This window comes from Haliotis cracherodii, unplaced genomic scaffold (assembly GCF_022045235.1).
Source record: "Haliotis cracherodii isolate W230 unplaced genomic scaffold, xgHalCrac1.p SCAF_2, whole genome shotgun sequence".
Classification (NCBI taxonomy): domain Eukaryota; kingdom Metazoa; phylum Mollusca; class Gastropoda; order Lepetellida; family Haliotidae; genus Haliotis; species Haliotis cracherodii.
Window position 1 is genome coordinate 72,411,248 of NW_027266275.1, and position 25,822 is coordinate 72,437,069.

General features: G+C 42.4%; 2 protein-coding genes across 3 annotated transcripts in view; one reads left to right on the forward strand and one right to left on the reverse strand.

Moving 5' to 3' along the window:
- Positions 1 to 1,339: 1,339 nt before the first annotated feature.
- LOC139468487 (clusterin-associated protein 1-like) lies at positions 1,340 to 14,296 on the reverse strand. Its single transcript, XM_071250472.1, has 12 exons — positions 14,188 to 14,296; positions 11,529 to 11,640; positions 10,653 to 10,737; positions 10,162 to 10,341; positions 7,488 to 7,583; positions 7,155 to 7,238; positions 6,558 to 6,691; positions 5,787 to 5,928; positions 4,897 to 4,999; positions 4,511 to 4,597; positions 4,330 to 4,397; positions 1,340 to 3,683 (listed from the first exon to the last, which is right to left on the reverse strand). Exons 1-12 carry the CDS (start codon positions 14,207 to 14,209, stop codon positions 3,513 to 3,515), a joined length of 1,284 nt encoding a protein of 427 aa, XP_071106573.1. The 5' UTR covers positions 14,210 to 14,296; the 3' UTR covers positions 1,340 to 3,512.
- Positions 14,297 to 18,584: 4,288 nt separating this feature from the next.
- Positions 18,585 to 25,822, forward strand: part of LOC139468488 (uncharacterized) — a 40,992-nt gene continuing 33,754 nt past the window's right edge. For both annotated transcript variants that reach the window (XM_071250473.1, XM_071250474.1), the window contains exon 1: positions 18,585 to 18,734. In XM_071250473.1, coding sequence (XP_071106574.1) covers positions 18,692 to 18,734 — 43 coding nt within the window. In that variant the 5' untranslated portion in view covers positions 18,585 to 18,691. The remainder of the gene's footprint in view (positions 18,735 to 25,822) is intronic.

Here is a 25,822-nt window from a genome sequence, read left to right on the forward strand (position 1 = left end):
GTCATCATATCCGATTTGCGGTGATCGATTCGATGTTATCAATCACTGGATTGCCTGGTTCAGAATCGATTATTTACAGACCGCCCTCATATAGCTGGAATGTTGCTGAGTGCAGCGTTAAACAAACAAACAAGCAAAAATCATTACCTGTTATTCTTACTGTACATTTAGCTTATCCAATTATCTGTATGCTACTTTGACCCGTGTAGATCCGGGGTAGAATATGTCTTCAGCACCCCATGCTTGCCATAGAAGGCGACTATGCTTGTCGTCAAAGGCGATTAATGGGATCGTGTGGTCAGGCTTGCTGACTTGGTTGATGCATGTCATCGTATCGCAATTGCGTGGATCGATGTTCATGATGTCAATCACTGGATTGTCTGGTCCGGACTCGATTATTTAAAGACTGCCGTCAAATAGCTGGAACATTGCTGAGTGTGGTGTTAAACAACAAACAAACAAAACAAACTGTATGCTACTTGTTACCTATTACCTGTTGTTGTCAATGTTAATCTGCTGATTATCACAATATACCATGCATACATACCTCTCATCACTTGGTTAACAGCTTGATAAGGGTGCAAGAATCTACACCAAAACTCGTCCCTATATGCAATAAACCAGAAGCTAACAGTTAAGTCCTTAGCCAGTATCCTCAAATCATGTTTTATCATATGAGCTGCGACTTCCATGGTGCCATCAACACTAGTGTCCTCCTTATTGTCTGTTTTGTAGATGCCTATAACCTGTCTAAACTAGCTAACAATGAATCCAGATTGTGAAGCACCCATGCAGAAACATACAGGAATATCCTCTATGTTGTCTCTGGTCTTTGTTGTTGAGAGGAAACACTTGACAACATAAAACCTATCTCTATCATACTGATATGACCAATGAAGATCCGGGTTGGAATTGATCCTCAGCAACCCATGCTTGTTGTAAGAGGTACCTTACGGGATTAGGTGGTCAGGTCCGCTGACTCAGTTGATGCATTTCATCATATCCTAATTGCACAGACCGATACTCATGATGTTAATCACTGAACTGTCTGGCTCAGACACGAATATATAGAGGCCGCCATCATGTATCCAGAATAGTGCTGAGTACGGCCTTAAAACAACAAGAGTTTGCCACTAACTAATTTCTCAATAGCAAAAGGCACCAGTTCAGCATGTACCTGACAGACCTGCAAAGTTTGATGAAAACATATTGAACGGTTTATGAGTTGTGCTCCGGAAACGAAACGACCCGTTTCTATATTCCCCCGCCAACTTTGTTGGGCGGGGGATAACAAACAAACATAGAGATATGAACAACACAGCCAACTTTTCAGGGTATTTAATATCACAGATATATTTACAAATATTGCTGAATCAGCACTTTCTGTGACTGTGACCATGAATTCTGTGACAATACGCTCCTATATTTCAACAACAGGGACCATGAAGTAATGGTTAACAACAGTTTCATCCATACTGTTAGATTTGCATGTTATTGCTTCTGCAAGTCATGATCAACAATGATTCAGATATATAAAACAATCATACTTTTATAACATATGGAAAAACCTTGTCTACATGTTCCACATCTTCTCTGAGTCAGCTATGGGGAAACTATGGTCACTCAAATAGAACTTGGTTCTAAATAGAATCTTTGAGTCAAAACTCTTCTTTTCAAACAATACAACTAAAGCATTATGCTTTAACTCAGTACTCGGTGACTACTGCTGTCTCAGTACCAGTTAAACATCTGTCCTTCCCATTTGTTTCCTAACAATCACAATTAAAACTCTCAATCCACATTCCCAGAAAAGTGAAAGTTCTTACTGTTTCTTAAATCCCTTCAGGAGGAATAAGAAGAATAAGTGAGCTGTTGGCTAATGTACAAAGACCTGTGATTGGTCAAAACAGCTGGTTCAAATTTCTCTGAATCTACTGTGATGTGACCTGTGATTGGTCAAAACAGTTGGTTCTACTTTCTCTGAATCTACTGTGATGAGACCTGTGATTGGTCAAAACAGTTGGTTCTACTTTCTCTGAATCTACTGTAATGAGACCTGTGACTGGTCAAAACAGTTGGTTCTACTTTCTCTGAATCTACTGTAAAGAGACCTGTGATTGGTCAAAACAGCTGGTTCAACTTTCTCTGAATCTACTGTACAGAGACCTGTGATTGGTCAAAACAGCTGGTTCAACTTTTTCTGAATCTACTGTACAGAGACCTGTGATTGGTCAAAACAGCTGGTTCAACTTTTTCTGAAGCAATCCAAGCTTAGTGGCAGTAGCTGTCCATGGGTAGGTGTGGAACATGTGGGCTGGTTTTCCATAATGAACCCTACACAAATATGATGATACACATTGTGAGACAAATAAATCATTTGAGATTCCCGAAGAAAGCTTCAATCAAGGATGATTCTGAGCTACACCCAAAGGTGTTGAACACATGACACACTGGTTTCACTGTAACCAAATACTATTGACCTTACGGCAATAATGACACAGGGTCACTTTAGTACAAATATGATCAACATGTAAGTTTGCAAGTCTCTCTGAGAATCAAAAGGCACACAACAGAGATTCATTTGGACGGAGTTTATATCAGTATAACATGATGCATCACTTTCCAGACAATTTCTGCTAACATCTCGGAAGTGAACCAGTTTTACAAGAGAGTCATCATCACAGAGCATAAGAAACTATTTTGTGCAAGGTGAAAAACTGACTGCTGTGATCACATGTATGTTGGTTGTAACAAATGTTTGAAAATAGGGTCCGGTATCTTACTTGATAAACAGTACAGTGTTCAAGTTCTCAGTTTAAACTTAGAGGTTAAGTTGAGTCCCAGCATTAGAAACTAACAGTTTTCGTCCACTAGTCCTTATAATGATAACATATAGCAAAACCCTTAAAAATGGCAATTTTCTACTAGTCCTTATGATACCTTTACCATTGGACAATTTGGCAAGGACCATAGGACTAGTGCCAATTTCTAACCCTGGGTTAACCAATGTCCCACCATATAGATGTTAACACTGTGGCTATGACATGTCCCTTCACAACGAGTGAGTATAGTTTTATGCCGCTTTTAGCAATATTCCAGCAATATCACGTAAGGGAACACCAGAAATGAGCTTCACGCATTGTATGCATGTGGGGAATCGAACCTGGGCCTTCAGCATGATGAGAGACTGGTTTAACCACTAGGCCACCCCTTCACAATGAACTTGTTTAAAACTACCAGATAACCATGTCATTGTACGGCTACATAAGGAGAATGTGGGAAAGGCTTTTCAGACACAATGGTTTCTGACTTCCAAGATATCTGGGTCCATGTGAACAAAGGTTATAAAGTTAAGTATTAGGAAAGTATTGATATGTCAAATATTTGCTGCAAAATATCCGTTTCTTTTCTGAAAATGACTACAAGCTTGAGATTCAGCTGTCACTGCACAAAGGTAGTCAGGCCATGTGGAATGTGGAGAGACATGCTTCATGTCTTGTAGGGTACAGAGATTAGAAGTCATTGTCACTATCATCAAGTCCTGGCTGTGGTTGTTGGGCCCGCCTCCTCGGCGGCCCTGGCCCCATCTCCACCTCCTCACCACTGTCATCCTCTTCATCATCATCATCGTCGTCATCGTCCAGGTCGATCTCAGAGTCTCCCGACCCTTCTGACCCACTTTCCTGAAGTCAAGACATTGCATACATCAGTACTAGTGACTAGCATTAGGAATTCTACAGCAGTTTCATCACTCTTATTTTGTCTTGATAGAACATTCTTTTATATCATTATCAGCTTTGAATGGACATTCTGGATAACTTTCAGTCAATGTCCAAGAATAGGAGCCAAGTCTGTGTACAGGCTTGAGAAACTGCACACGATGACAAGATCTCAGTTCCAATAAAATGGGTCAATATCAGAGTATAAATTAGGAGATAAGCATACTGTGTTTTCAATGTAGAGCTATTCATAAATATTATAAGTGCTGGTCTCTAGCCAAGAAAATTGATTAGTTTAGCCCACACTGAGAGCAGGCCTGTAATTGCGTAGGTTGGCAGATCAACTGATAGACTAACACTTAATCTCTGAAAATACATTTTTGGACACAAAGAAACAACATTTAAATTGAAAAGGAGCCCCACTGAATTGGAATATTCAGAACCTGTGGAAAATCTAGACCTCATTAAGAGCTACATCATTACAGTAAAAACTGGGCTGAAGAGGAAAATAATATGATTCAGTGACTATGACATCGGCCTAAAACACATTAGGGTTTTGAAGCTGAAATTGTGTGTTTACTGGTATGTCCAAAGAGACTAACGAACTGACCTCACTGATGTCTGGGTTCATGCCTCCCCGCACCATCTGGTTCCCTAATGTTCTGGCTCCTGTAGCAGCTGAAACACAACACAGTTCACATCAGTTGATATGTACATAGACAATGTAACAAAGCAGCTCTAGCAAACCCAATATGATTACAAATGCTTATGGTCTAGGGGAGATAACTCACCTTCAGGTCGTGTGCGATGGTGGACTGGCCTCTGTTTCTTCTCAACCTGATCATCCTCGGATTCATTGTCATCATCATCGTCTGGGCCTGGAAGAAATGCATATGAATGTCACCAAGACCGAACTTCACATCCTACATTGACTTTGCTTCCCACAGGATCAGGTTCACGTGCGATATTCCACCCCGCAGACTTTCTGTTCCACTCATCTTGGATATTACACACTTGAAAATTCCATAAATTCTAATTTTTTCCTACAACCAAACAGCTATAACTTTCTAGATTTCATGTAGTTGTAATAGCATTGACGAATAATATCAGTTATTTCATTTTAGATTGATTAATTAGTGCACCAACACTATCAAAATGATAGCGGCTGTTGACTGACCGAACATGTCGTCGTCCTGTTCATCTTCAGGAGTTATCTGCTGCTGTTTCCTCTCTTCGGTGCGGATCTTCTCCGCCATCACCTTCAACACCGCCTCCGTCTCCTGCAATACCATACCAAGATACAGGGGAGTCACAAGGATCACTACTCCAGCACCACACCCGTAACATTGCAGAAGGCGAACATAGCAAGTAATGTCTTGATTTGACTTGGTACCTCAAGTTTGTCGGCCCCTTATGTGTGCATATACTATATTTGACCTAGTACCTCAATCTTGTCAGCCCCCGTATGTGTGCATATACTATATTTGACCTAGTACCTCAATCTTGTCAGCCCTCGTATGTGTGCATATACTATATTTGACCTAGTACCTCAATCTTGTCAGCCCCCGTATGTGTGTATATACTATATTTGACCTAGTACCTCAATCTTGTCAGCCCCCGTATGTGTGCATATACTATATTTGACCTAGTACCTCAATCTTGTCAGCCCCCGTATGTGTGCATATACTATATTTGACCTAGTACCTCAATCTTGTCAGCCCCTGTATGTGTGTATATACTATATTTGACCTAGTACCTAAATCTTGTCAGCCCCCGTATGTGTGCATATACTATATTTGACAAGTACCTCAATCTTGTCAGCCCCCGTATGTGTGCATATACTATATTTGACCTAGTACCTCAATCTTGTCAGCCCCCGTATGTGTGCATATACTATATTTGACCTAGTACCTCAATCTTGTCAGCCCCCGTATGTGTGCATATACTATATTTGACCTAGTACCTCAATCTTGTCAGCCCCCGTATGTGTGCATATACTATATTTGACCTAGTACCTCAATCTTGTCAGCCCCCGTATGTGTGCATATACTATATTTGACAAAGTACCTCGATTTTATCGGCCTCGACACGGTGGTACTCCTCCTGCTGCTGCTCTAGGTAGGTGAGGTTGCGGAACTTAATGAGGTAGGCATCATACAACTTCTGCAGATCTTCCTCCAGCTTCTCGTACTCATCCATGTAGGCTGGCCTGCAAGGGCCATCACAGCGTCAACACAGGGGCGCAGTAAAGCAGGGAGCAACACATTTGTACTAAACATCTAGCTCTTTTAACAGACTTCATGCAGTCTTCCTCCAGACCCTATACCTCCATTGTAATGTTTTCAGCACACATCTATATACACTTCATTATCCAGTGGAGGACACCAGACACAGGCATCACACATGATTGTACCCACAAGGTTACATGTTCTTTTGGCATGAAGACCGGACGCTTTAACAACTGAACGTCCCACCACCCTCAATATTAATAATAATAGGCCATTTATATTGTAAATATTTCTACACTACTCAGGGACATGCTCAAACGCTATTATGACCCCAGTCACTGGATCAGTCTCCACTAAGAATCAATCTCAGCTCCTTGGGGTGTATACAACCCAAGCTGTCTGTTAGGTGCGAGATGGTTAACAACCACCTCATCCTACTGGGTACCCATTCACTGGTGTGTGAACAGAGGCACAATTCGAACAAAGTCACTTGCCCAAGGAGACGCCACATGTTTTACATGTGCTTCAGTGTGGGGCAGGACAGAAGCTCTATTTTGATATTTCTAACAACATTGCTTTCAAACAGCTATTTCTTTCTTTGCTGAGTTACCTGACACTCTGTAGAGTCTGCAGCCTCTTCTGGTTCCGGTCCAGCTCCGTCTTCTTCTTCTCAATCTTTGCCTCCAGGTTGGCCTCGTCGGACGCCACATTGTCCAGCATGTTCAGAGTCTTCTTTATTTCATTCTGAGGGTAAAAGGCCAACATCAGTTCTACTGCAACTGTATCAACATGCTCTCATCAGTCCATCCCAGTGGTCAATACCAGTCCTAGATGTTATAGTAGGTTCAGATAGCAGGGCTACGTAACCACAACTCTATCACATCGACTTCATAGCTCCCATTCTTTAACACACACTTACATCAATCACTGTGCTATATCTAGCATAGCTCCCATTCTTTAACACACACTTACATCAGTCACTGCGCTATATCTAGCATAGCTCCCATTCTTTAACACACACTTACATCAGTCACTGTTCTACATCTAGCATAGCTCCCATTCTTTAACACACACTTACATCAGTCACTGTGCTATATCTAGCATAGCTCCCATTCTTTAACACACACTTACACCAGTCACTGTTCTACATCTAGCACAGCTCCCATTCACCATATATGGTTCTAGCCCAGAGTGATCTGGCACTCACCTCAACAGCCCTGATGGAGGCTTGTAGTCCGCCCTCCACTTCATTGATCTCTAGCGTCCGACCAACCACCATCACACGCATTTCCTGCGAACAATACAAACACCATAGGAAAAATGTATTCTGGTTGATCCAACTATCCAGCATTACAAATTTTGGTATTAATGCATATTTTGTGAACTGTAAAGCACTAAACTCACATTGGGATTATGAAACTGTAGTCAGTCCTAGAACTGTTATTTCAACGATGTTTACTTTCAGTGATGTTAAAGTCAGTGGTCCTGACTATAACTCATCTACTGAGCCCAAGGTGTCAGTCTGTACAACCTAACTTACCCTCAGGTCGACCTCCTTCCCCAGAAGGTCGTACAGGCTAGCACCCTTCGATGTGATCTCTGATGCCAGTCGGCGTGCTTCTTTCAGGTCACTTATCTGTAGCAGACAGATGGAGAAATACATCTTGCAAAAAAACAATCCTAAGATTTCAAGAATTTGTGACAAATATAAAAGCTAAAGAAGCAAGTTTAAAAGTTCTTTTTAATCCATAATAGAGAAGGCTTTTCCAGTAAGTTCATGTCGAACAGATACACTTCCCCCACCAGTGTCCAGCAAATGTTGCAATGGTGAAACAAGTGAATTTAGTCAACCAGTTTTTACATTTGTATACTTATCCTGCATTACTCCTAAATGCATTTACTGCTTTCTTTTGACAGAAACATGAAGCAGGGTTAGGTCCAGCTGAAGAAAGGTTGTTCCAACCAGTTGTGAGGCAGACCCTATTGCACAGCTCCTGCATAACCACGGAAGTGATGACGTCACAGAAACTTCACATTACTACTTGAATTGTGGGGAGGCAGCTCTGCAACAGGTGGGCCCTTAGACGAAGTAATGCAGGATAAGTATACCAATGTAAAAAATATTTCGATTTTACTAAAATCTTTCACATATCCTGCATTACTCCTTGATGCATCTAAATCAGCTGGTACAGCAGTGGGCATACATTCAGATGTGGTCTTAAAAAAACAACCTCGATAACTTCTAGGCAGCCATCCAGCATATTATTTCTTGCGAAGTTTGACAGCCACTCAACCAATCATGTCCATGGAAGAAACAACGTAAGAGGAGGTCCGGTTAAAATGCAGCAATAGAAAATAGTGTGCGCTTCAGTCTAAAAACTGACTTACCGAGCCAATGCTAGCAGCATAGAGACACCCCTATCGGGCATGTGAACACTACACAAGTCGGTTAAGGCGGCTCTGGACAGGTTGAGATGTTATTGGCATCCAGGATTGGTCACCTGCTTGGTGATGACCAGAGGGCCAAAACTATGTACATCTTCAATGTTTTCCAAGGCCACGCTTCTCAGGTAGTGGCTTGCAAAGACTGTGTTGGATCTCCAAAAGCAACCTTCCATGATGGCGCTAATGGAGCAGTTTCCTGTGGATAGCCATCGTAGAGGCGCCTGGATCTCATAAGGATTGTTGGTTCTAGGAGGATCAAAGTTAGTGGCCTTGTATGCCTGAAGAGTGTTGGTCATAACCATAGGGATATGGTTTTGCGGCTGACTTCAGTCATGGAAGTCTTGGAGATGGGATTGAAAAGTCGTTTCCGAGCACCACATAAAACGCATGAAAACTCTCAATGCACGCACCGGGTACAGAAGGATTTCCTCCTCGTCTTCAGCGCCCACAATCGATGAGAGAGGAGGGATGGTGAATGACCTGTCAGGCTGTCCTGGGAGTTGATTCTTGGCTATGAAGTCCCAGCACAGTGAACTGCTTCCTGCGCTCAAACTGGACTCGGGTAATGTCATATTTGTGATGCTTACTGAGGCTTGCTGCTGTAGCCAACGCCAAGAGGAAGATCGTCTTCTTGGTAAGGTTACAGAAGGAGAGGCTCAAACGGATGTCCATGCAGAAACCAGAGTACAATGTTCAGATCCCATGTGGGAGGAAGAAACCTGTCCTTTAATCTTCAAGGCATAAAGAGGACAGGACGACCTGTAGTCTGGAACCTTGGTCATTGTTCAATCCCCCGGATCTGCCTCCAGGTAGGTCATGATGGTGCTTTCCTTAACGTGACGCTTACTTTGCAGATACAACAGGTATTTGGCCAAGAATTGAGGGTCTTGATGTTTTTCCTTGCAAAAGGATAAAAAAAACCCGCCACTTATCATCATAAAGGCCCTGGGTCGAGGGTCTGTGTGCCATGGTAATGGCTTTCTCTGCCCATACCGAATAACCATTTCCGCCTAAAACCATTCTGAGACGCAACAAAGGTTAAGGAAGATGGGTGAGTACCGGCAGATGCCTGGTGTTACGGCAAAAATTCAAATTGGTGGATTGGAACAACAAAGCACATGAGAATTACAGTGACTACAAGTCACCCTCACGTGCAAAACATTAATCATATTAATGCTATAGCAAAAATACATGGTAGATTGTGAAACACCAATTTGTTGGATAGGAGATAATTCACATATATTTCATAAACAATGAAAACCAACAGGTGACACAAATTTGCTGAACAAATTTATTGAACACAGCATGTCAGTCTGGTGACAAGCAGTAATGTGAAGTTTCTGTGACTTCATCACTTCCATGGTCATGTGTGGTCTGCCGCACAACTGGTTGGAACAAATTTTCTTCAGCTGGACCTCACACAGCTTTGTTTTTCTATCAAAATCAGTAAATGCATTTAGGAGTAATTCAGGATAAGTTAAAAAATTCAACCAACACAGCCAGCAACTTGAGTCCAGTCAAGTGAAAGCTGAGTACACAAGGTGTTAATACTCCACATGTTCAGTCTTAACTTACAGAAAATGATTCCACCAAAACAATTTAGGCTATCAAATTCAAAAACCTTAGACAGGTCCTACAACTGGCCAAAATGTAATAACCAACTGTAAACCTATAGATCATGTTGATACAGAAAGGTTAGGAATGATTGACTCCAACACTACAGGCACATATGTAACACATGGGCTGGGTCAATGCAACATAACTGTTACCTTGGATGAGACATCAAATGAAATGTGGGAAGAATCCTCATCTGGATTCTCCAAGGACTGGGCCACGTTAGTCTTCATGGCATTGTACAGGACTGAGGTTGCTTTGAGGAGTTCCTTTACAGCATAGCCATCAGCACCATACAGTTTCTTCGTGTTCAGCTTGATGTGGGCCTTGGTTGCCTGCAGACAAACATAACATGTAATATCCAGGAGACAGGAAATCCATCCCAAACTGTGAATATGACTGTAAAATCTAACTGATGTAAAGTCTATTCTGGATATTCAAATCTTTATGCAGCTGAACTGGATGCTTTGGAGTCATGTCCAGAATCAAGTCTTTGAAAGGCATTTAGAAGTGATACACATAAGGAAGAGAATTTAAGGATGTCAACTTCTTTATTATGAGGAACACAACATTTCAGAGCATATGCTTACTCCATCAGGTGAATGAAATAAGCATGAGAAGAAATTTAGCAAACTATTAGTTTTACCATAAACTCTGCTGCTAACTTAATGAATATGACTCTGTCCTGTTCTGTGTCGATATCTGGGTGTACATCAGCATTGGGATCAAACCTGGAGGAGAAACACAGCACATGATTGATGATACATGGAACAAGAATATAACACACCATTCACAGCACATCAGCACGTCTAGTATAGTCCAATCCAATTTTTCCATAACACTCTTAATAGCTCTAAATGTTTTACAGATCACCAGCCCTTTACAGAAAACAAAGCTACAGTTTACAAATGATTACTTTCAATATTATAGCATAGTCCCCCCATCTAGCAGCTCTCAATCGCAATCCAAAATTGAAAATGGTTGTCATTAAACTTCTGATGACATGGACAGAGCCACAATCAGGCAGTTAATTGTTATGACGTGTATGTATTTATAAGTATCATGGGCATAAGGAACTGTGGACAAAACTAAGACTAAAAGACATGGCATGGCTAGAACAGCTTTAGAAATTAGCACAAGTCCTATAGTCCTTGTCAAATTGTCCAATACTTAAGGTTTCATGATAACTAGTAGACATTTGCCCTTTTTAAGGGGTTTGCTATATGTTATCATTATAAGGAAAAGTGGACTAAAACTGTTAGTTTCTATTGCTGTTAGAGGAAAATAAATTATTAAGTCACAAGATTCATATACTATAGCAGCAAACCTCAAGGACCATAGAACCCCCTTAACATTGTGAACAGTGTATACTCAATAAATGCTCTAGCATATGAACACGGCATGACTTTCGAGCAGTCAGCTGTTTACCTAAATGAGAATTAGAAAATAAACAAAGTATTGCACATGTTCTTGAACCCCGTAGGTGTGAAATACCATCAGCAATAAAACACACAGTGCTAACCTTTTCACTAGCCATGTGAGGACTTCTGCTACAAGTGGAAAGTTGGGATTGCGAAAATTTTCCATTGAGATGAGACGATGATAGCCAAGGGCCCGCATCATCTCGGTGAAATCTGCAACAGATGAATAAAGGAAGGATACAAACATTATATAAAGTTCTTCTCTGATCTGGCTACATTTCCATACAAATATTCTAACACTGAGTTTAGTATCACTTGAGTTTTAAGGCCACAATCACTTTCAGAGTTGAGCAATAAATCTAGCATACACTGCTGAAATCATGGTCTGCACACCTTAGCATTTTTGTGCATGGCTGATCTACTGATCTACAGTAGTAAAAACATCAAAAATAACATATCTATATCAGAAAGATATGTCATTCTTGTAAAGAGCCTATTGCTTCCAACCTCCATGACTTGACTGACCTGTGTGGTAGCACCTTTGTCTAAACAGTCATAGATAAAAAATTAACGTAATGCTCCTTCCATCAGTTTAATTCATAAAACAAACTTGCCAACTGTAGAATAACTACAATGTTTCAAATGATATACATAATGACCAGGACTCAACAAACACGGTCCTACCATCCTACAGGGACAGTACGTTGACGGTTCTGTGCTTTTAAATCATCCATGAAATAATGTCCAGGTGTGATGTCACACCTTCAGTTCATGTATGATTCAGTTCTCACACCCAAACAATAAAGATCCCCACAGTGAAGCTGACAATCCATGCGCTGTGCAGAATATCTCGCTTTGGGGATGTTTTCAATAGAGTGAGTATGGTTTTAGGCTGCTTTTAGCAATATTCCAGCAATATCATGGCAGGGGACACCAGAAATGGTCTTCACACATTGTACCCATGTCGGGAATCGAACCTTGGTTTTCAATAGAGGCAAACTAAAAGCTTAAAGGTTCCAGAATACTAATTATTGGATTAGAAGCCAGTGTTTATGAAAGTTATAAATGCTTCAGTCGTATGAAGCCATGGAACAACCACAAGTTCCTTGAGGCTAGCCTAGTACCTCTGCCACATCATCACAATCCTACACAGTCCTTTCAAGATATTGCATGTTTTTCATCAACACATTTAGATAAACATGTCATGAAATGTTTAACTTTCATTGAGCAAATATCCTGAATTGTGAAAAACTATTTGCAATGTGTATTTATCCTATTGGTTGTATGGCTCCACGAGCAGTCATCGAAGCCCTACGGAGAGAGCTAATGATACGGTCACTTTGATGTGTACTGTCATGCATGTCACTGTCACAGTTGTAGTAGATCTACATAATTACACAAAACAGTATGTACAGCACACTGAAAGGCTTGCATTGGGTCTGTCTTCTTATTTCAGAATAAGTGTGTTTGTTTAAAAACAAGAAAAGTCTGGTCATGTGACCAAGATGTCACTGAAACAGAAACTCCTCTCTCGGAATAAGGGAAGCAGAGCCATGTAAGCTTGGGTGTTATTGGCTTATGTAGACAACGGAAGCCTCATAACGGTCAACATACTGACCCTTTAAGATGGTGGCTTAAAGCACAACAAACATGACCAGCAAGTCGTTTACAATGGCTGTGTCACTTGGAGTGAAATACATTTGGAAATAAACTTTGTGTCCTTATTTATTTACAAATAGGTAGGAATTTATTGTATTAATCCATTGGTACTGCTTATGCATTGTAACTTTATTATTCAGTTGCTCATATAGTTTAAAGATGACTTAACACAGATTTTGTCATTCTTCTTCATTCAGCATGCTGACTCGTGACACTGACTAAAAATTAGATATGACTTCTACAAAAGACATCATATTTTCCAGACTGTTCTCTCAAATAATTTAGAGTTACTTGTGAATTACATACATATCTCTAGTGTGATGAAGCATAAAATTTGGAGAGTTATTATAAATTAAAACACAGTCATTTTGTATGTAAACAATTGTGAACACGTTTTAACGGAAATGTCATGTAAACAGCACAGACTTTGGTGAGGTACATCTGTACCCGACATTAAGTCCTGTATGTACCTCATGTATTGGTCCTAGCTTCAAATTGACACAGCCATGAATAAAACTAATTAATGATGAGTACCATCTGTACCACAATCAAGCCCAAACCCAAACCGTCCAGGCCAGAACCACCCTACATTGGCAAGAATTTTGAAGAGTCCATGAGTTGATCATATTTATAACCAATAAAGAAATGATAAGCCTACCCAATACTGATGAGCCTTTCGTTTAGAGACAATAGTCAGTTGTTTGTCCAGAATGGGATATCATTGCAAAGAGGAACTATAAGGTTTCCGTTTAGTATAATATCTACTGTTCCTTTAACTCACAAAACAGATTTACTCGCTACTGCTTAAAATTCATCATGATCATGAAATATTTCGATTGTGATACATTACACCTGTTTTAACAAACTATCCTGACGCACAAAACCATCATGCGACTATATCTCTGGATGTTCATTTTCGTATGTATTTTCACTAATGCTTGTAAAAATGAAAATACTGTTACTATGACAATGAGTAAAGTTGAACAACAGTAGACCTACAGAAGTTCTGTCAGATCTTCTGTAGAAAATTAAATATATTGTCACCGTCGCTCAGTATCCGTGCACGTTTAAATAATAGCTCATCGTAAGAAGAATACTCACTTCTTAAATCCCTGTAAGACATTTTGATGATAGCTAAATATTCTTAAATGTTACTTCAGGATCATTCTCATGTTCATCGCTTCTGAAATATTTTGACATGCGTAAACTCGTTTCCTGTACAGCGTCCTCTATAAACAGTTTTGCACCATGGAGAAAGGGGAGGCTACTCCTGTGTCGCAGCGATGAATGTTTTGAAGTGAGAGATCGAACCGTCAATAAAATCCTCATCGAAACGACGATAGTTCGCACAAACAAGCAAAAGCGTGAACGAAGGTTTTCTTGTTGTAGCAGCTGAAGCATGTCCGGCAAATGTCCAGCTGTGTGTAGCTGTGTGGCTGATAGTTTTCTGTGTGTGGCTATGTAGTTGATGGTTGTCTGTGTGTAGCTGTGTGGCTGATGGTTGCCTGTGTGTAGCTGTGTGACTGATAGTTTTCTGTGTGTAGCTGTGTGGCTGATGGTTTTCTGTGTGTAGCTGTGTGGCTGCTGGTTGTCTGTGTGTAGCTGTGTGGCTGATAGTCTTCTGTGTGTAGCTGTGTGGGTGATGGTTGTCTGTGTGTAGCTGTGTGGCTGATAGTCTTCTGGGTGTAGCTGTGTGGGTGATGGTTGTCTGTGTGTAGCTGTATGGCTGATGGTTGTCTGTGTGACTGATGGTTTTCTGTGTGTAGCTGTATGGCTGATGGTTGTCTGTGTGTAGCTGTGTGACTGATGGTTGTCTGTGTGTAGCTGTGTGACTGATAGTGTTCTGTGTGTAGCTGTGTGACAGTGGTCTGTGTGTAGCTGTGTGACTGATAGTGTTCTGTGTGTAGCTGTGTGACAGTGGTCTGTGTGTAGCTGTGTGACTGATGGTTGTCTGTGTGTAGCTGTGTGACTGATGGTTGTCTGTGTGTAGCTGTGTGACTGATGGTTGTCTGTGTGTAGCTGTGTGACTGATAGTTTTCTGTGTTGCTGTGTGGCTGATTGTTTTATGTGTGTAGCTGTGTGACTGATGGTTGTCTGTGTGTAGCTGTATGGCTGATGGTTGTCTGTGTGTAGCTGTGTGGCTGATGGTTGTCTGTGTGTAGCTGTATGGCTGATGGTTGTCTGTGTGTAGCTGTATGGCTGATGGTTGTCTGTGTGTAGCTGTGTGGCTGATATTTTTCTGTGTGTAGCTGTATGGCTGATGGTTGTCTGTGTGTAGCTGTATGGCTGATGGTTGTCTGTGTGTAGCTATATGGCTGATGGTTGTCTGTGTGTAGCTGTATGGCTGATGGTTGTCTGTGTGTAGCTGTGTGGCTGATATTTTTCTGTGTGTAGCTGTGTGGCTGATGGTTGTGTGTGTGTATCTATATGGCTGATGGTTGTCTGTGTGTAGTTGTATGGCTGATGGTTGTCTGTGTGTAGCTGTATGGCTGATGGTTGTCTGTGTGTAGCTGTATGGCTGATGGTTGTCTGTGTGTAGCTGTATGGCTGATGGTTGTCTGTGTGTAGCTGTGTGGCTGATATTTTTCTGTGTGTAGCTGTATGGCTGATGGTTGTCTGTGTGTAGCTGTATGGCTGATGGTTGTCTGTGTGTAGCTATATGGCTGATGGTTGTCTGTGTGTAGCTGTATGGCTGATGGTTGTCTGTGTGTAGCTGTGTGGCTGATATTTTTCTGTGTGTAGCTGTGTGGCTGATGGTTGTGTGTGTGTATCTATATGGCTGATGGTTGTCTGTGTGTAGCTGTATGGCTGATGGTTGTCTGTGTGTAGCTGTGTGGCTGATAGTTTTCTGTGTGTATCTGTATGGCTGATGGTTGTCTGTGTGTAGCTGTGTGGCTGATAGTTTTCTGTGTGTAGCTGTGTGGCTGATAGTTGTCTGTGTGTAGCTGTATGACTGATAGTTGTCTGTGTTTATTGTGTGGCTGCTGGTTGCCTGTGTGTAGCTGTGTGGCTGATAGTTTTCTGTGTGTAGCTGTGTGACTGATAGTTTTCTGTGTGTAGCTGTGTGACTGATAGTTTTCTGTGTGTAGCTGTGGGACTGATAGTTTTCTGTGTGTAGCTGTGGGACTGATAGTTTTCTGTGTGTAGCTGTGTGACTGATAGTTTTCTGTGTGTAGCTGTGTGGCTGCTGGTTGTCTGTGTGTAGCTGTATGACTGATGGTTGTCTGTGTGTAGCTATGTGACTGATGGTTGTCTGTGTGTAGCTATGTGACTGATGGTTGTCTGTGTGTAGCTGTGTGACTGATAGTTTTCTGTGTGTAGCAGTGTGACAGTGGTCTGTGTGTAGCTGTGTGACTGATGGTTGTCTGTGTGTAGCTATGTGACTGATGGTTGTCTGTGTGTAGCTGTGTGACTGATAGTTTTCTGTGTGTAGCTGTGTGACAGTGGTCTGTGTGTAGCTGTGTGGCTGATGGTTGTCTGTGTGTAGCTGTGTGACTGATGGTTGTCTGTGTGTAGCTGTGGGACTGATAGTTTTCTGTGTGTAGCTGTGTGACTGATAGTTTTCTGTGTGTAGCTGTGTGGCTGCTGGTTGTCTGTGTGTAGCTGTGTGACAGTGGTCTGTGTGTAGCTGTGTGACTGATGGTTGTCTGTGTGTAGCTATGTGACTGATGGTTGTCTGTGTGTAGCTGTGTGACTGATAGTTTTCTGTGTGTAGCTGTGTGACAGTGGTCTGTGTGTAGCTGTGTGGCTGATGGTTGTCTGTGTGTAGTTGTGTGACTGAAGGTTGTCTGTGTGTAGCTGTGTGGCTGATAGTTGTCTGTGTGTAGCTGTGTCGCTGATGGTGTTTTGTGTGTAGCTGTGTGGGTGATGGCTGTCTGTTTGTAGTTTCCTGACTGATGGCTGTCTGTTTGTAGTTTCGTGACTGATGGCTGTGTTTCCTTTATATACTCTTAAAAAAGTAGGGGATCATGAAAGAAAAATGTTAATACCAAGTAATAGAACAAAGATAAGTGTTGGCGACAGACATCCTATACAAGAACGTTTATGTCAGTAAAATCTAACACTAGCCACATCCTATAGTTTAAACGTGCCTTATTCAGTAGCGCCACACTCGTACCTATCGTGTTATCCAAGAGTCTGGCGACGTCGAAATGAACGTCAAGCCAATGTCAACCTGAGACCTCATGACAGTTTGGATCGGTTATGGAGTGGGGTGGCATCACTATGACTGAGCGAACCCCACTCCATATTGAGCAAGGACGGTTCACTTAGATAGTACTATCGGGACAACATACTGACACCCTTTGTTGTCCCGTTTGCAAGGCGTGTGGGTCGACGTTGTGTCTTTTAGGACGACAACGCCCGTGCTCCCCGTGCAGGAAACGTCAACGCTCACCTCCAGCAGCACAAAATTCACGGAATGCCATGGTCAGCGGTGAGTCCAGACCTTTCCCCCATTGAACACGTCTGGGACACGATAGGTAAACGTGTGTGTCAACGTCATAGGCCGCCGACCACGTTGGCTGAACTTGACCAGGCGCTGCAACAAGAGGAGTGATAATGCTGGAATATTGCTAAAAGCGGCGTAAAATCAAACTCACTCACTCAAGATCGTTGGCGGTCATGATTTTAATGTCTTTTCCCGATATTATTTCCGATTTCACACACACACACACACACGCACACGCGCGCGCGCGCGCACACACACACACATCGCTATTAAAAGTGCAATAATCTTGGACCCGACATTAAGCCCAATTTCATCTCACCTCACCAGTATGTACGGTCAGTGTCTGTATACATTACGCCCCGTCGCTTCTGTTAGTCAGCTGCAACTTTATCTGGATGAGTGAGTTGCCAATCACATTAATTAGAAACCACTGAGGTGTGACGACTTGCGGTCGACACGGTGCCTCATTCGAACGGGACATTTGACTACCTTCTGATTTGGTCTGAATTGGTCTTCAGCAACCCATGCTTGCCGTAACCGACGACTATGCTTGTCGTAAGACGCGACTAACGGGATTTGGTTGTCAGGCTTACTGGCTTGGTTGATGCATGGCATCGTATCCCAATTGGATGCATCGATGCTCATGATGGCAATCACAGGATTGTCTGGTCCAGACTCGATTATTTACAGACCACCGTCATATAGCTGTAATATTGCTGAGTGCGACGGTAAACAACAAACAAACCCCAATTAAACAGGTGATTGTATCCTGTAGATGGTTTATATCCAAATAACCCTTAAAACAGAAAATCCAATTAGTATGCTTGCTCTAATATCGATCCCCTGGTAGGACGTAATAGCTTCCGTACTGTTATTGCTATAAATCCTGTACACAATGTTGTACATATATATGTCATACACGAGCATGTCTTCAACATAGCCACCTGTCCTCGTATCTGTAAGTTCATCTGTGTGGCTATCCACGCCCCCATATAAATTATCACCATAGTAACACCACAGGTGGATTGTGTCAGGTGTTAGTACCCCTAGTCCCGCCCCGCGACAACCTGGCTCAACATTGACGAGCGCGGAGTCTCTAGTTGTCATTACTTGTGTATAGCTCGCTACCACAACATCTCGCTCACAGACTTCATCATGATTTACGCATTGTGGATTTTAGCTGCTCTACCATTCGTAGGTAGGTGATTGCCAGAAATTAAAATTTTAGAAATACCAAAAATATATTTTTATATTGTATTTTTAAGCCGGAATAGGTGATAATTTCCATACTAATGATATACTACGTTTGTAGGTATTGTCTTTATTTCTGAGGTGTATTCCAACGTTGATATTTTTTTAATTGTTTTATGGTATACTACTGTTTTGGCAGTGATTTCACAAGTTGACTTTTTAGTGAGCGTGTAGCATCTGTGAAACTTACATACCGGGACTCGTAGACACGTTTATGTAAAATCTCCGTACATGGCGAACAGGCGGCACGTACATTTACGTGTCTGATTTACGGCTATTATCCTTAAGATAAAATAATATTTTATTTACAATTTAGTTAGTATATTCACAGAAGTCCAGAACAGATACTAGTATATGTTTACCCGATCTTGAACGTGACAACACACACATTATAGGTATACACGCTCATAGGTATTTGATAGACTCCATATCGCCGTATATGAATCCAGACCTTTACATTAACTATACATTATATTATATTTAACTTTCATAAATATTTGTCTACAATATACAACCAGTTATTGAAATGTACGAATAAGACTGTTTCATTTTCATTAGTGCGATTTTATTCGATACGTAGCCAGGTATATAACCCGAGGCAACGTCGGTAATATATAGAAGCCATTGTTCCTTTTGAGTCCCTTCCCTGGTAGTGTCCAGACAGATAGTGCTCGCACGCATGTCCTGGTATAGTCATCTCCCACGTAGTGTAGGCAGCACGCGCTCTGGGCGAAATACATGATGAACGGTTTAATCAATTTTACTTACGACATTAAAAACGTTAAACCCGTCCAAATAAGTACTTGCCTATTTTGTATATTCAACATACATACTTTACAACAGGATCATGGGAGCAGAACAGATCTAAGTCGGTCATTGGTGGCCAGTGACGTGTCATTTGCGCAGCAGAATTCTTCCTCTAGCATTTAAGGGAAAACTAACCACATTACATCTCAATAAATTCACAGACGCGCAACCAAACCTATTGGCTAATCTCTATAAAAAAATACAAAACAGTTTGAAGTAGTATTTTGAGAACCAATCTCTATCAAGGGCCGGGTCTAGGGTTCAATCTTGAAAAACTCGAAAGAGCCAGACTTCAAACAAGGGCCGGGTCTTACTTGATCCCTGTGGCGTTTGTTACTGTTCACTGTCTCTCCGTCCATGGCGATTGTTACTGTTCCTCTGTCGCTCCTTCTCCGGCGGTTGTTACTGTTCACCGTCTCTCCATCCATGGCGATTGTTACTGTTCACTGTCTCTCCTTACATGGCGATTGTTACTGTTCACTGTCTCTCCTTCCATGGCGATTGTTACTGGACACTGTCTCTCCTTACATGGCGACTGTTACTGGTCACTGTCTCTCCTTCCATGGCGATTGTTACTGTTCACTGTCTCTCCTTCCATGGCGATTGTTACTCTCACTGTCTCTCCTTCCATGGCGATTGTTACTGTTCACTGTCTCTCCTTCCATGGCGATTGTTACTCTCACTGTCTCTCCTTCCATGGCGATTGTTACTGTTCACTGTCTATCCTTCCATGGCGATTGTTACTGTTCACTGTCTCTCCGTCCATGGCGATCGTTACTGTTCACTGTCTCTCCTTCTATGGCGGTTGTTACTGTTCACTGTCTCTCCTTCCATGGCGATTGTTACTGTTCACTGTCTCTCCTTACATGGCGATTGTTACTGTTCACTGTCTCTCCTTCCGTGGCGATTGTTACTGGACACGGTCTCTCCTTCCATGGCGACTGTTACTGGTCACTGTCTATCCTTCCATGGCGATTGTTACTCTCACTGTCTCTCCTTCCATGGCGATCGTTACTGTTCACTGTCTCTCCTTCTTCGGCGGTTGTTACTGGACACTGTCTCTCCTTCCATGGCGATTGTTACTGTTCACAGTCTCTCCTTCTATGGCGGTTGTTACTGTTCACCGTCTCTCCGTCCATGGCGAGTGTTACTGTTCACTGTCTCTCCTTCCATGGCGATTGTTACTGTTCACTGTCTCTCCGTCCATGGCGATTGTTACTGTTCACTGTCTCTCCTTCCAGGGCGATTGTTACTGTTCACTGTCTCTCCTTACATGGCGATTGTTACTGTTCACTGTCTCTCCTTCCATGGCGATTGTTACTGTTCACTGTCTCTCCGTCCATGGCGATTGTTACTGTTCCTCTGTCGCTCCTTCTCCGGCGGTTGTTACTGTTCACCGTCTCTCCATCCATGGCGATTGTTACTGTTCACTGTCTCTCCTTACATGGCGATTGTTACTGTTCACTGTCTCTCCTTCCATGGCGATTGTTACTGGACACTGTCTCTCCTTACATGGCGACTGTTACTGGTCACTGTCTCTCCTTCCATGGCGATTGTTACTGTTCACTGTCTCTCCTTCCATGGCGATTGTTACTCTCACTGTCTCTCCTTCCATGGCGATTGTTACTGTTCACTGTCTCTCCTTCCATGGCGATTGTTACTCTCACTGTCTCTCCTTCCATGGCGATTGTTACTGTTCACTGTCTATCCTTCCATGGCGATTGTTACTGTTCACTGTCTCTCCGTCCATGGCGATCGTTACTGTTCACTGTCTCTCCTTCTATGGCGGTTGTTACTGTTCACTGTCTCTCCTTCCATGGCGATTGTTACTGTTCACTGTCTCTCCTTACATGGCGATTGTTACTGTTCACTGTCTCTCCTTCCGTGGCGATTGTTACTGGACACGGTCTCTCCTTCCATGGCGACTGTTACTGGTCACTGTCTATCCTTCCATGGCGATTGTTACTCTCACTGTCTCTCCTTCCATGGCGATCGTTACTGTTCACTGTCTCTCCTTCTTCGGCGGTTGTTACTGGACACTGTCTCTCCTTCCATGGCGATTGTTACTGTTCACAGTCTCTCCTTCTATGGCGGTTGTTACTGTTCACCGTCTCTCCGTCCATGGCGAGTGTTACTGTTCACTGTCTCTCCTTCCATGGCGATTGTTACTGTTCACTGTCTCTCCGTCCATGGCGATTGTTACTGTTCACTGTCTCTCCTTCCAGGGCGATTGTTACTGTTCACTGTCTCTCCTTACATGGCGATTGTTACTGTTCACTGTCTCTCCTTCCATGGCGATTGTTACTGTTCACTGTCTCTCCTTCCATGGCGATTGTTACTGTTCACTGTCTCTCCTTCCATGGCGATTGTTACTGTTCACTGTCTCTCCTTCCATGGCGGTTGTTACTGTTCACTGTCTCTCCTTCCATGGCAGTTGTTACTGTTCACTGTCTCTCCTTCCAGGGCGATTGTTACTCTCACTGTCTCTCCTTCCATGGCGATTGTTACTGTTCACTGTCTCTCCTTCCATGGCGGTTGTTACTGTTCACTGTCTCTCCTTCCATGGCAGTTGTTACTGTTCACTGTCTCTCCTTCCATGGCGATTGTTACTCTTCGCTGTCTCTCCTTCCATGGCGATTGTTACTCTTCACTGTCTCTCCTTCCAGGGCGGTGATTTTTTAACGTAGTGTTGGTTATCTGTGGCATTAGAAGAGGCTTAATGTAACCTCTTGTGAACAAAGACTGTCCTCGTTGTGCCACATGAAGGCTGCGTGTCAGCGCCAAATGTCTCACAGACAAGGTTTGATGGTGCGGTGAATTCGTTCAGTAGCTAGTTCTTTCGCTCGTCGCCCATACCATCCGTGATCGATCCTGACATATATAGTATATAGTGAACATGGCCAATACGTGAACACTACACCCACCTCAGTGATAAACCCGTATTTCTTTTAATAGGGTTCTGTCTGGATGTTGCAATACACTAATGCATCTGGCAGTACATGGGGTACATTTGATCCACCTATATGTATCACTATATTGGGGGTGTTGTATTCCCAATCAATATAAACACTACGATTTTCTATTGTTCAGACACCTTTCAGACAGGCAGTCATTTCAGATTGATTGACGGCACAAGGTCGGTTTCTTTAGTCTTGTTATGACACACATATTGCGTACTAATATATACACTCATCGAGAATCTACAAAACACCCTCAGTCTAGAAGCACGTGTATACCAGTGACCTAGAAGCATCAACACTACACGGACCTAGAAGCACATATATACCACTGACTTAGAAGCATCTAACCATTACGGACCTAAACTAATGTCCAAAAGAAACTTTACGCTCGAAAATATTATATATTTTTATATAAAGTAAAAATGTTTCGTGATATGTTACTTAAACATATCCCTACCGCCAAACCAAACGTATTCGGAGGATACAATGGATTTTTAATCTCAATTTGTAAAATAACAAACTTGAATTAGCAAGAAATGGGGTTTGGTGATGTAACATGGATTGCACGTGCAAACTGTCCGTATAAGGCCGGGTTCACACAGTGCCAATTATGGCTCCCGTTTGAGATCAGACAGCTCTACGACACGAAAAGTGAAAAAGTCGGATTACTATCCTCAATGATCTGGAATGTCCTATCATTGTCTGAACGCAGGCTTATACATTTGTAACAGAGTCCTACGGATCGGGAAAGGTACAGAGAGGTCGGTCAAGCACCCCCGACAGTATGGAGCGTCCCGTAACATTCTTGAAAATAAGCCAATTTTGTCTTGTTGGATTACAATCATGACTATGTCGTGAGCAGCTGCTGTATCTGATCAACAGATTTGGTCGATTTTTTGGTCGGAAGATACAAATCGGATCAGAATCGGATTGAGAACGGGAGAATCGGGACGAATTCGGCTGGAAACAGCTGAATCGGGACGCTTCCTGAACAATATATGATTGTTTGTGAATTTCCCGCCACGAATAACAGGATCTCCCTTTTTTTACAAATTTTAATCGGGAATGGTCCTATCAAGGACAGCAGTAAAAACCATGAATGTGTGACTGAGCCCTAGAACGGCTTACGCAACTCCTTACGAACAAAATTATGCCCCGTTTATGAAGCATAGAGAGAGAGGGCCATGGGAATGTCTGAACAAGGCGCCTCAAACGTCGTCATTGCCAGAAGACCCCGCTGTTGCCGTGTTACTGTCAGAAATTTAATGCAACGTTTACGACAGACTGCTCGGACATCGGTCAGGCCACGAAGCGGTCGACCACCCGTGACAACGCCCGCTGAAGACAGTCACATCCGGGCAACGCATTTGTGACAGGGGTTCACCACAGCGACGTCAACGGCAGCGACGGCACAGGGACACCGGGTCAGTCGACAGGCTGTATCCCGACGATTTAGGACATACAGTATTCGAGCTGGTCGACCGTACCTCAGCGTAATGCCAACGCGTCAACATCGAGAAAACCGGCTGATATGGCACCGCCGAGTTCGACGTTGGCAAGTGCGTGACTGGAGTCGAGTGATGTTTTCTGATGAAGGCAGATTTTGTCTGTACAGAAATGATGGTAGGGCTCGTGTATACAGACGACAGGGTGACCGTTTGATAACGCTACGCCTCGTACTGCAAGGCTAACAACCTTTCTGAATAACGTCAACATTCATGTATTACCCTGGTCCGCATGTTCCCCAGACATGAATCCGATTGAACACGTATGGGGCCATCTTGACCGGCAGTTGAGAACACGAATCGTGGCACCAACCACCGTCCAAGAGTTGGAACAATGTTTCATTGACGACTGCCAGAGAATCACGCCTTTCATCCGACGTCTAACGTCATCGACGTGTTATGGCGTGTATTAATGCCCACCGTGGACACACACGTTGTTAATTAGACATTAGACACGCTTTTATTGCTTTTTAGGCTTTTTCTCACAACTGTTGTAATGTGAAATTTGTAATTTTTGACCCCACATTTCTTTGAGTCAGACCGGAAGTTTATCATTGAATAAAATGAAATCTTCTGTACCTGATGGTCAATGATTACTCTAATGAATTACATACATATTGATTTTCAACATGCGTTTGTTGTTATTTAGTAACTCTTCAAACATGGTGTAAAGTTTCTTTTGGACATTAGTTTAGAAGAACCTGCATACCACGGGCTTAGAAGTAACTATATACCACGGACCTAAAAGAACATATCTACCACGGACCTAAAAGAACATATATACCACGGACCTAAAAGAACATATATACCACGGACCTAAAAGAACATATATACCACGGACCTAATAGAACATATATACCACGGACTTAGTAGTAACTATATACCACGGACCTAAAAGAACATATATACCACGGACCTAAAAGAACATATATACCACGGACCTAAAAGAACATATATACCACGGACCTAAAAGAACATATATACCACGGACTTAGTAGTAACTATATACCACGGACCTAAAAGAACATATATACCACGGACCTAAAAGAACATATATACCACGGACCTAAAAGAACATATATACCACGGACCTAAAAGAACATATATACCACGGACTTAGAAGTAACTATATACCACGGACTTAGAAGTAACTATATACCACGGACCTAAAAGAACATATCTACCACGGACCTAAAAGAACATATCTACCACGGACCTAAAAGAACATATATACCACGGACTTAGAAGTAACTATATACCACGGACTTAGAAGTAACTATATACCACGGACCTAAAAGAACATATCTACCACGGACCTAAAAGAACATATATACCACGGACGTAGAAGTAACTATATACCACGGACTTAGAAGTAACTATATACCACGGACCTAAAAGAACATATCTACCACGGACCTAAAAGAACATATATACTGTGACAAAAGCAAGCAATAAATAGCCTAATGGCTAACTACAAATGCCACATGAATATTCACTAAGTCACCGTGCATGGGTAAGTGTGCATGTTTGAAACTGCGGCCAGATGGTGTAGGGTGTGCAATCATCATCATCTTTATGATATATTTATTTATCATATCAAACGTCTACCTGCAGTGTTATTGTGTACGTCACAGCGTGGTGCCGGACCTCCACGTGCCTTGTCGTGCTGGGCCCAGGTGGAACTGAAGTACTCCCATTGTCCAGTGGTTAGTTTATGACCACTTCTGCAAATTTCAACATAATTTCTCACGGTCAGTTGACAT

Coding starts and splice junctions, on each gene's coding strand:
- LOC139468487 (XM_071250472.1), bottom strand. CDS start 14,209: ATGTCTTACAGGGATTTAAGAA. Junction 10,738..11,528: donor CTCACATGGCTAGTGAAAAG/GTTAGCACTGTG, acceptor TTTCTCCTCCAG/GTTTGATCCCAATGCTGATG. Junction 5,000..5,786: donor TCGAGGCCGATAAAATCGAG/GTACTTTGTCAA, acceptor ATGGTATTGCAG/GAGACGGAGGCGGTGTTGAA.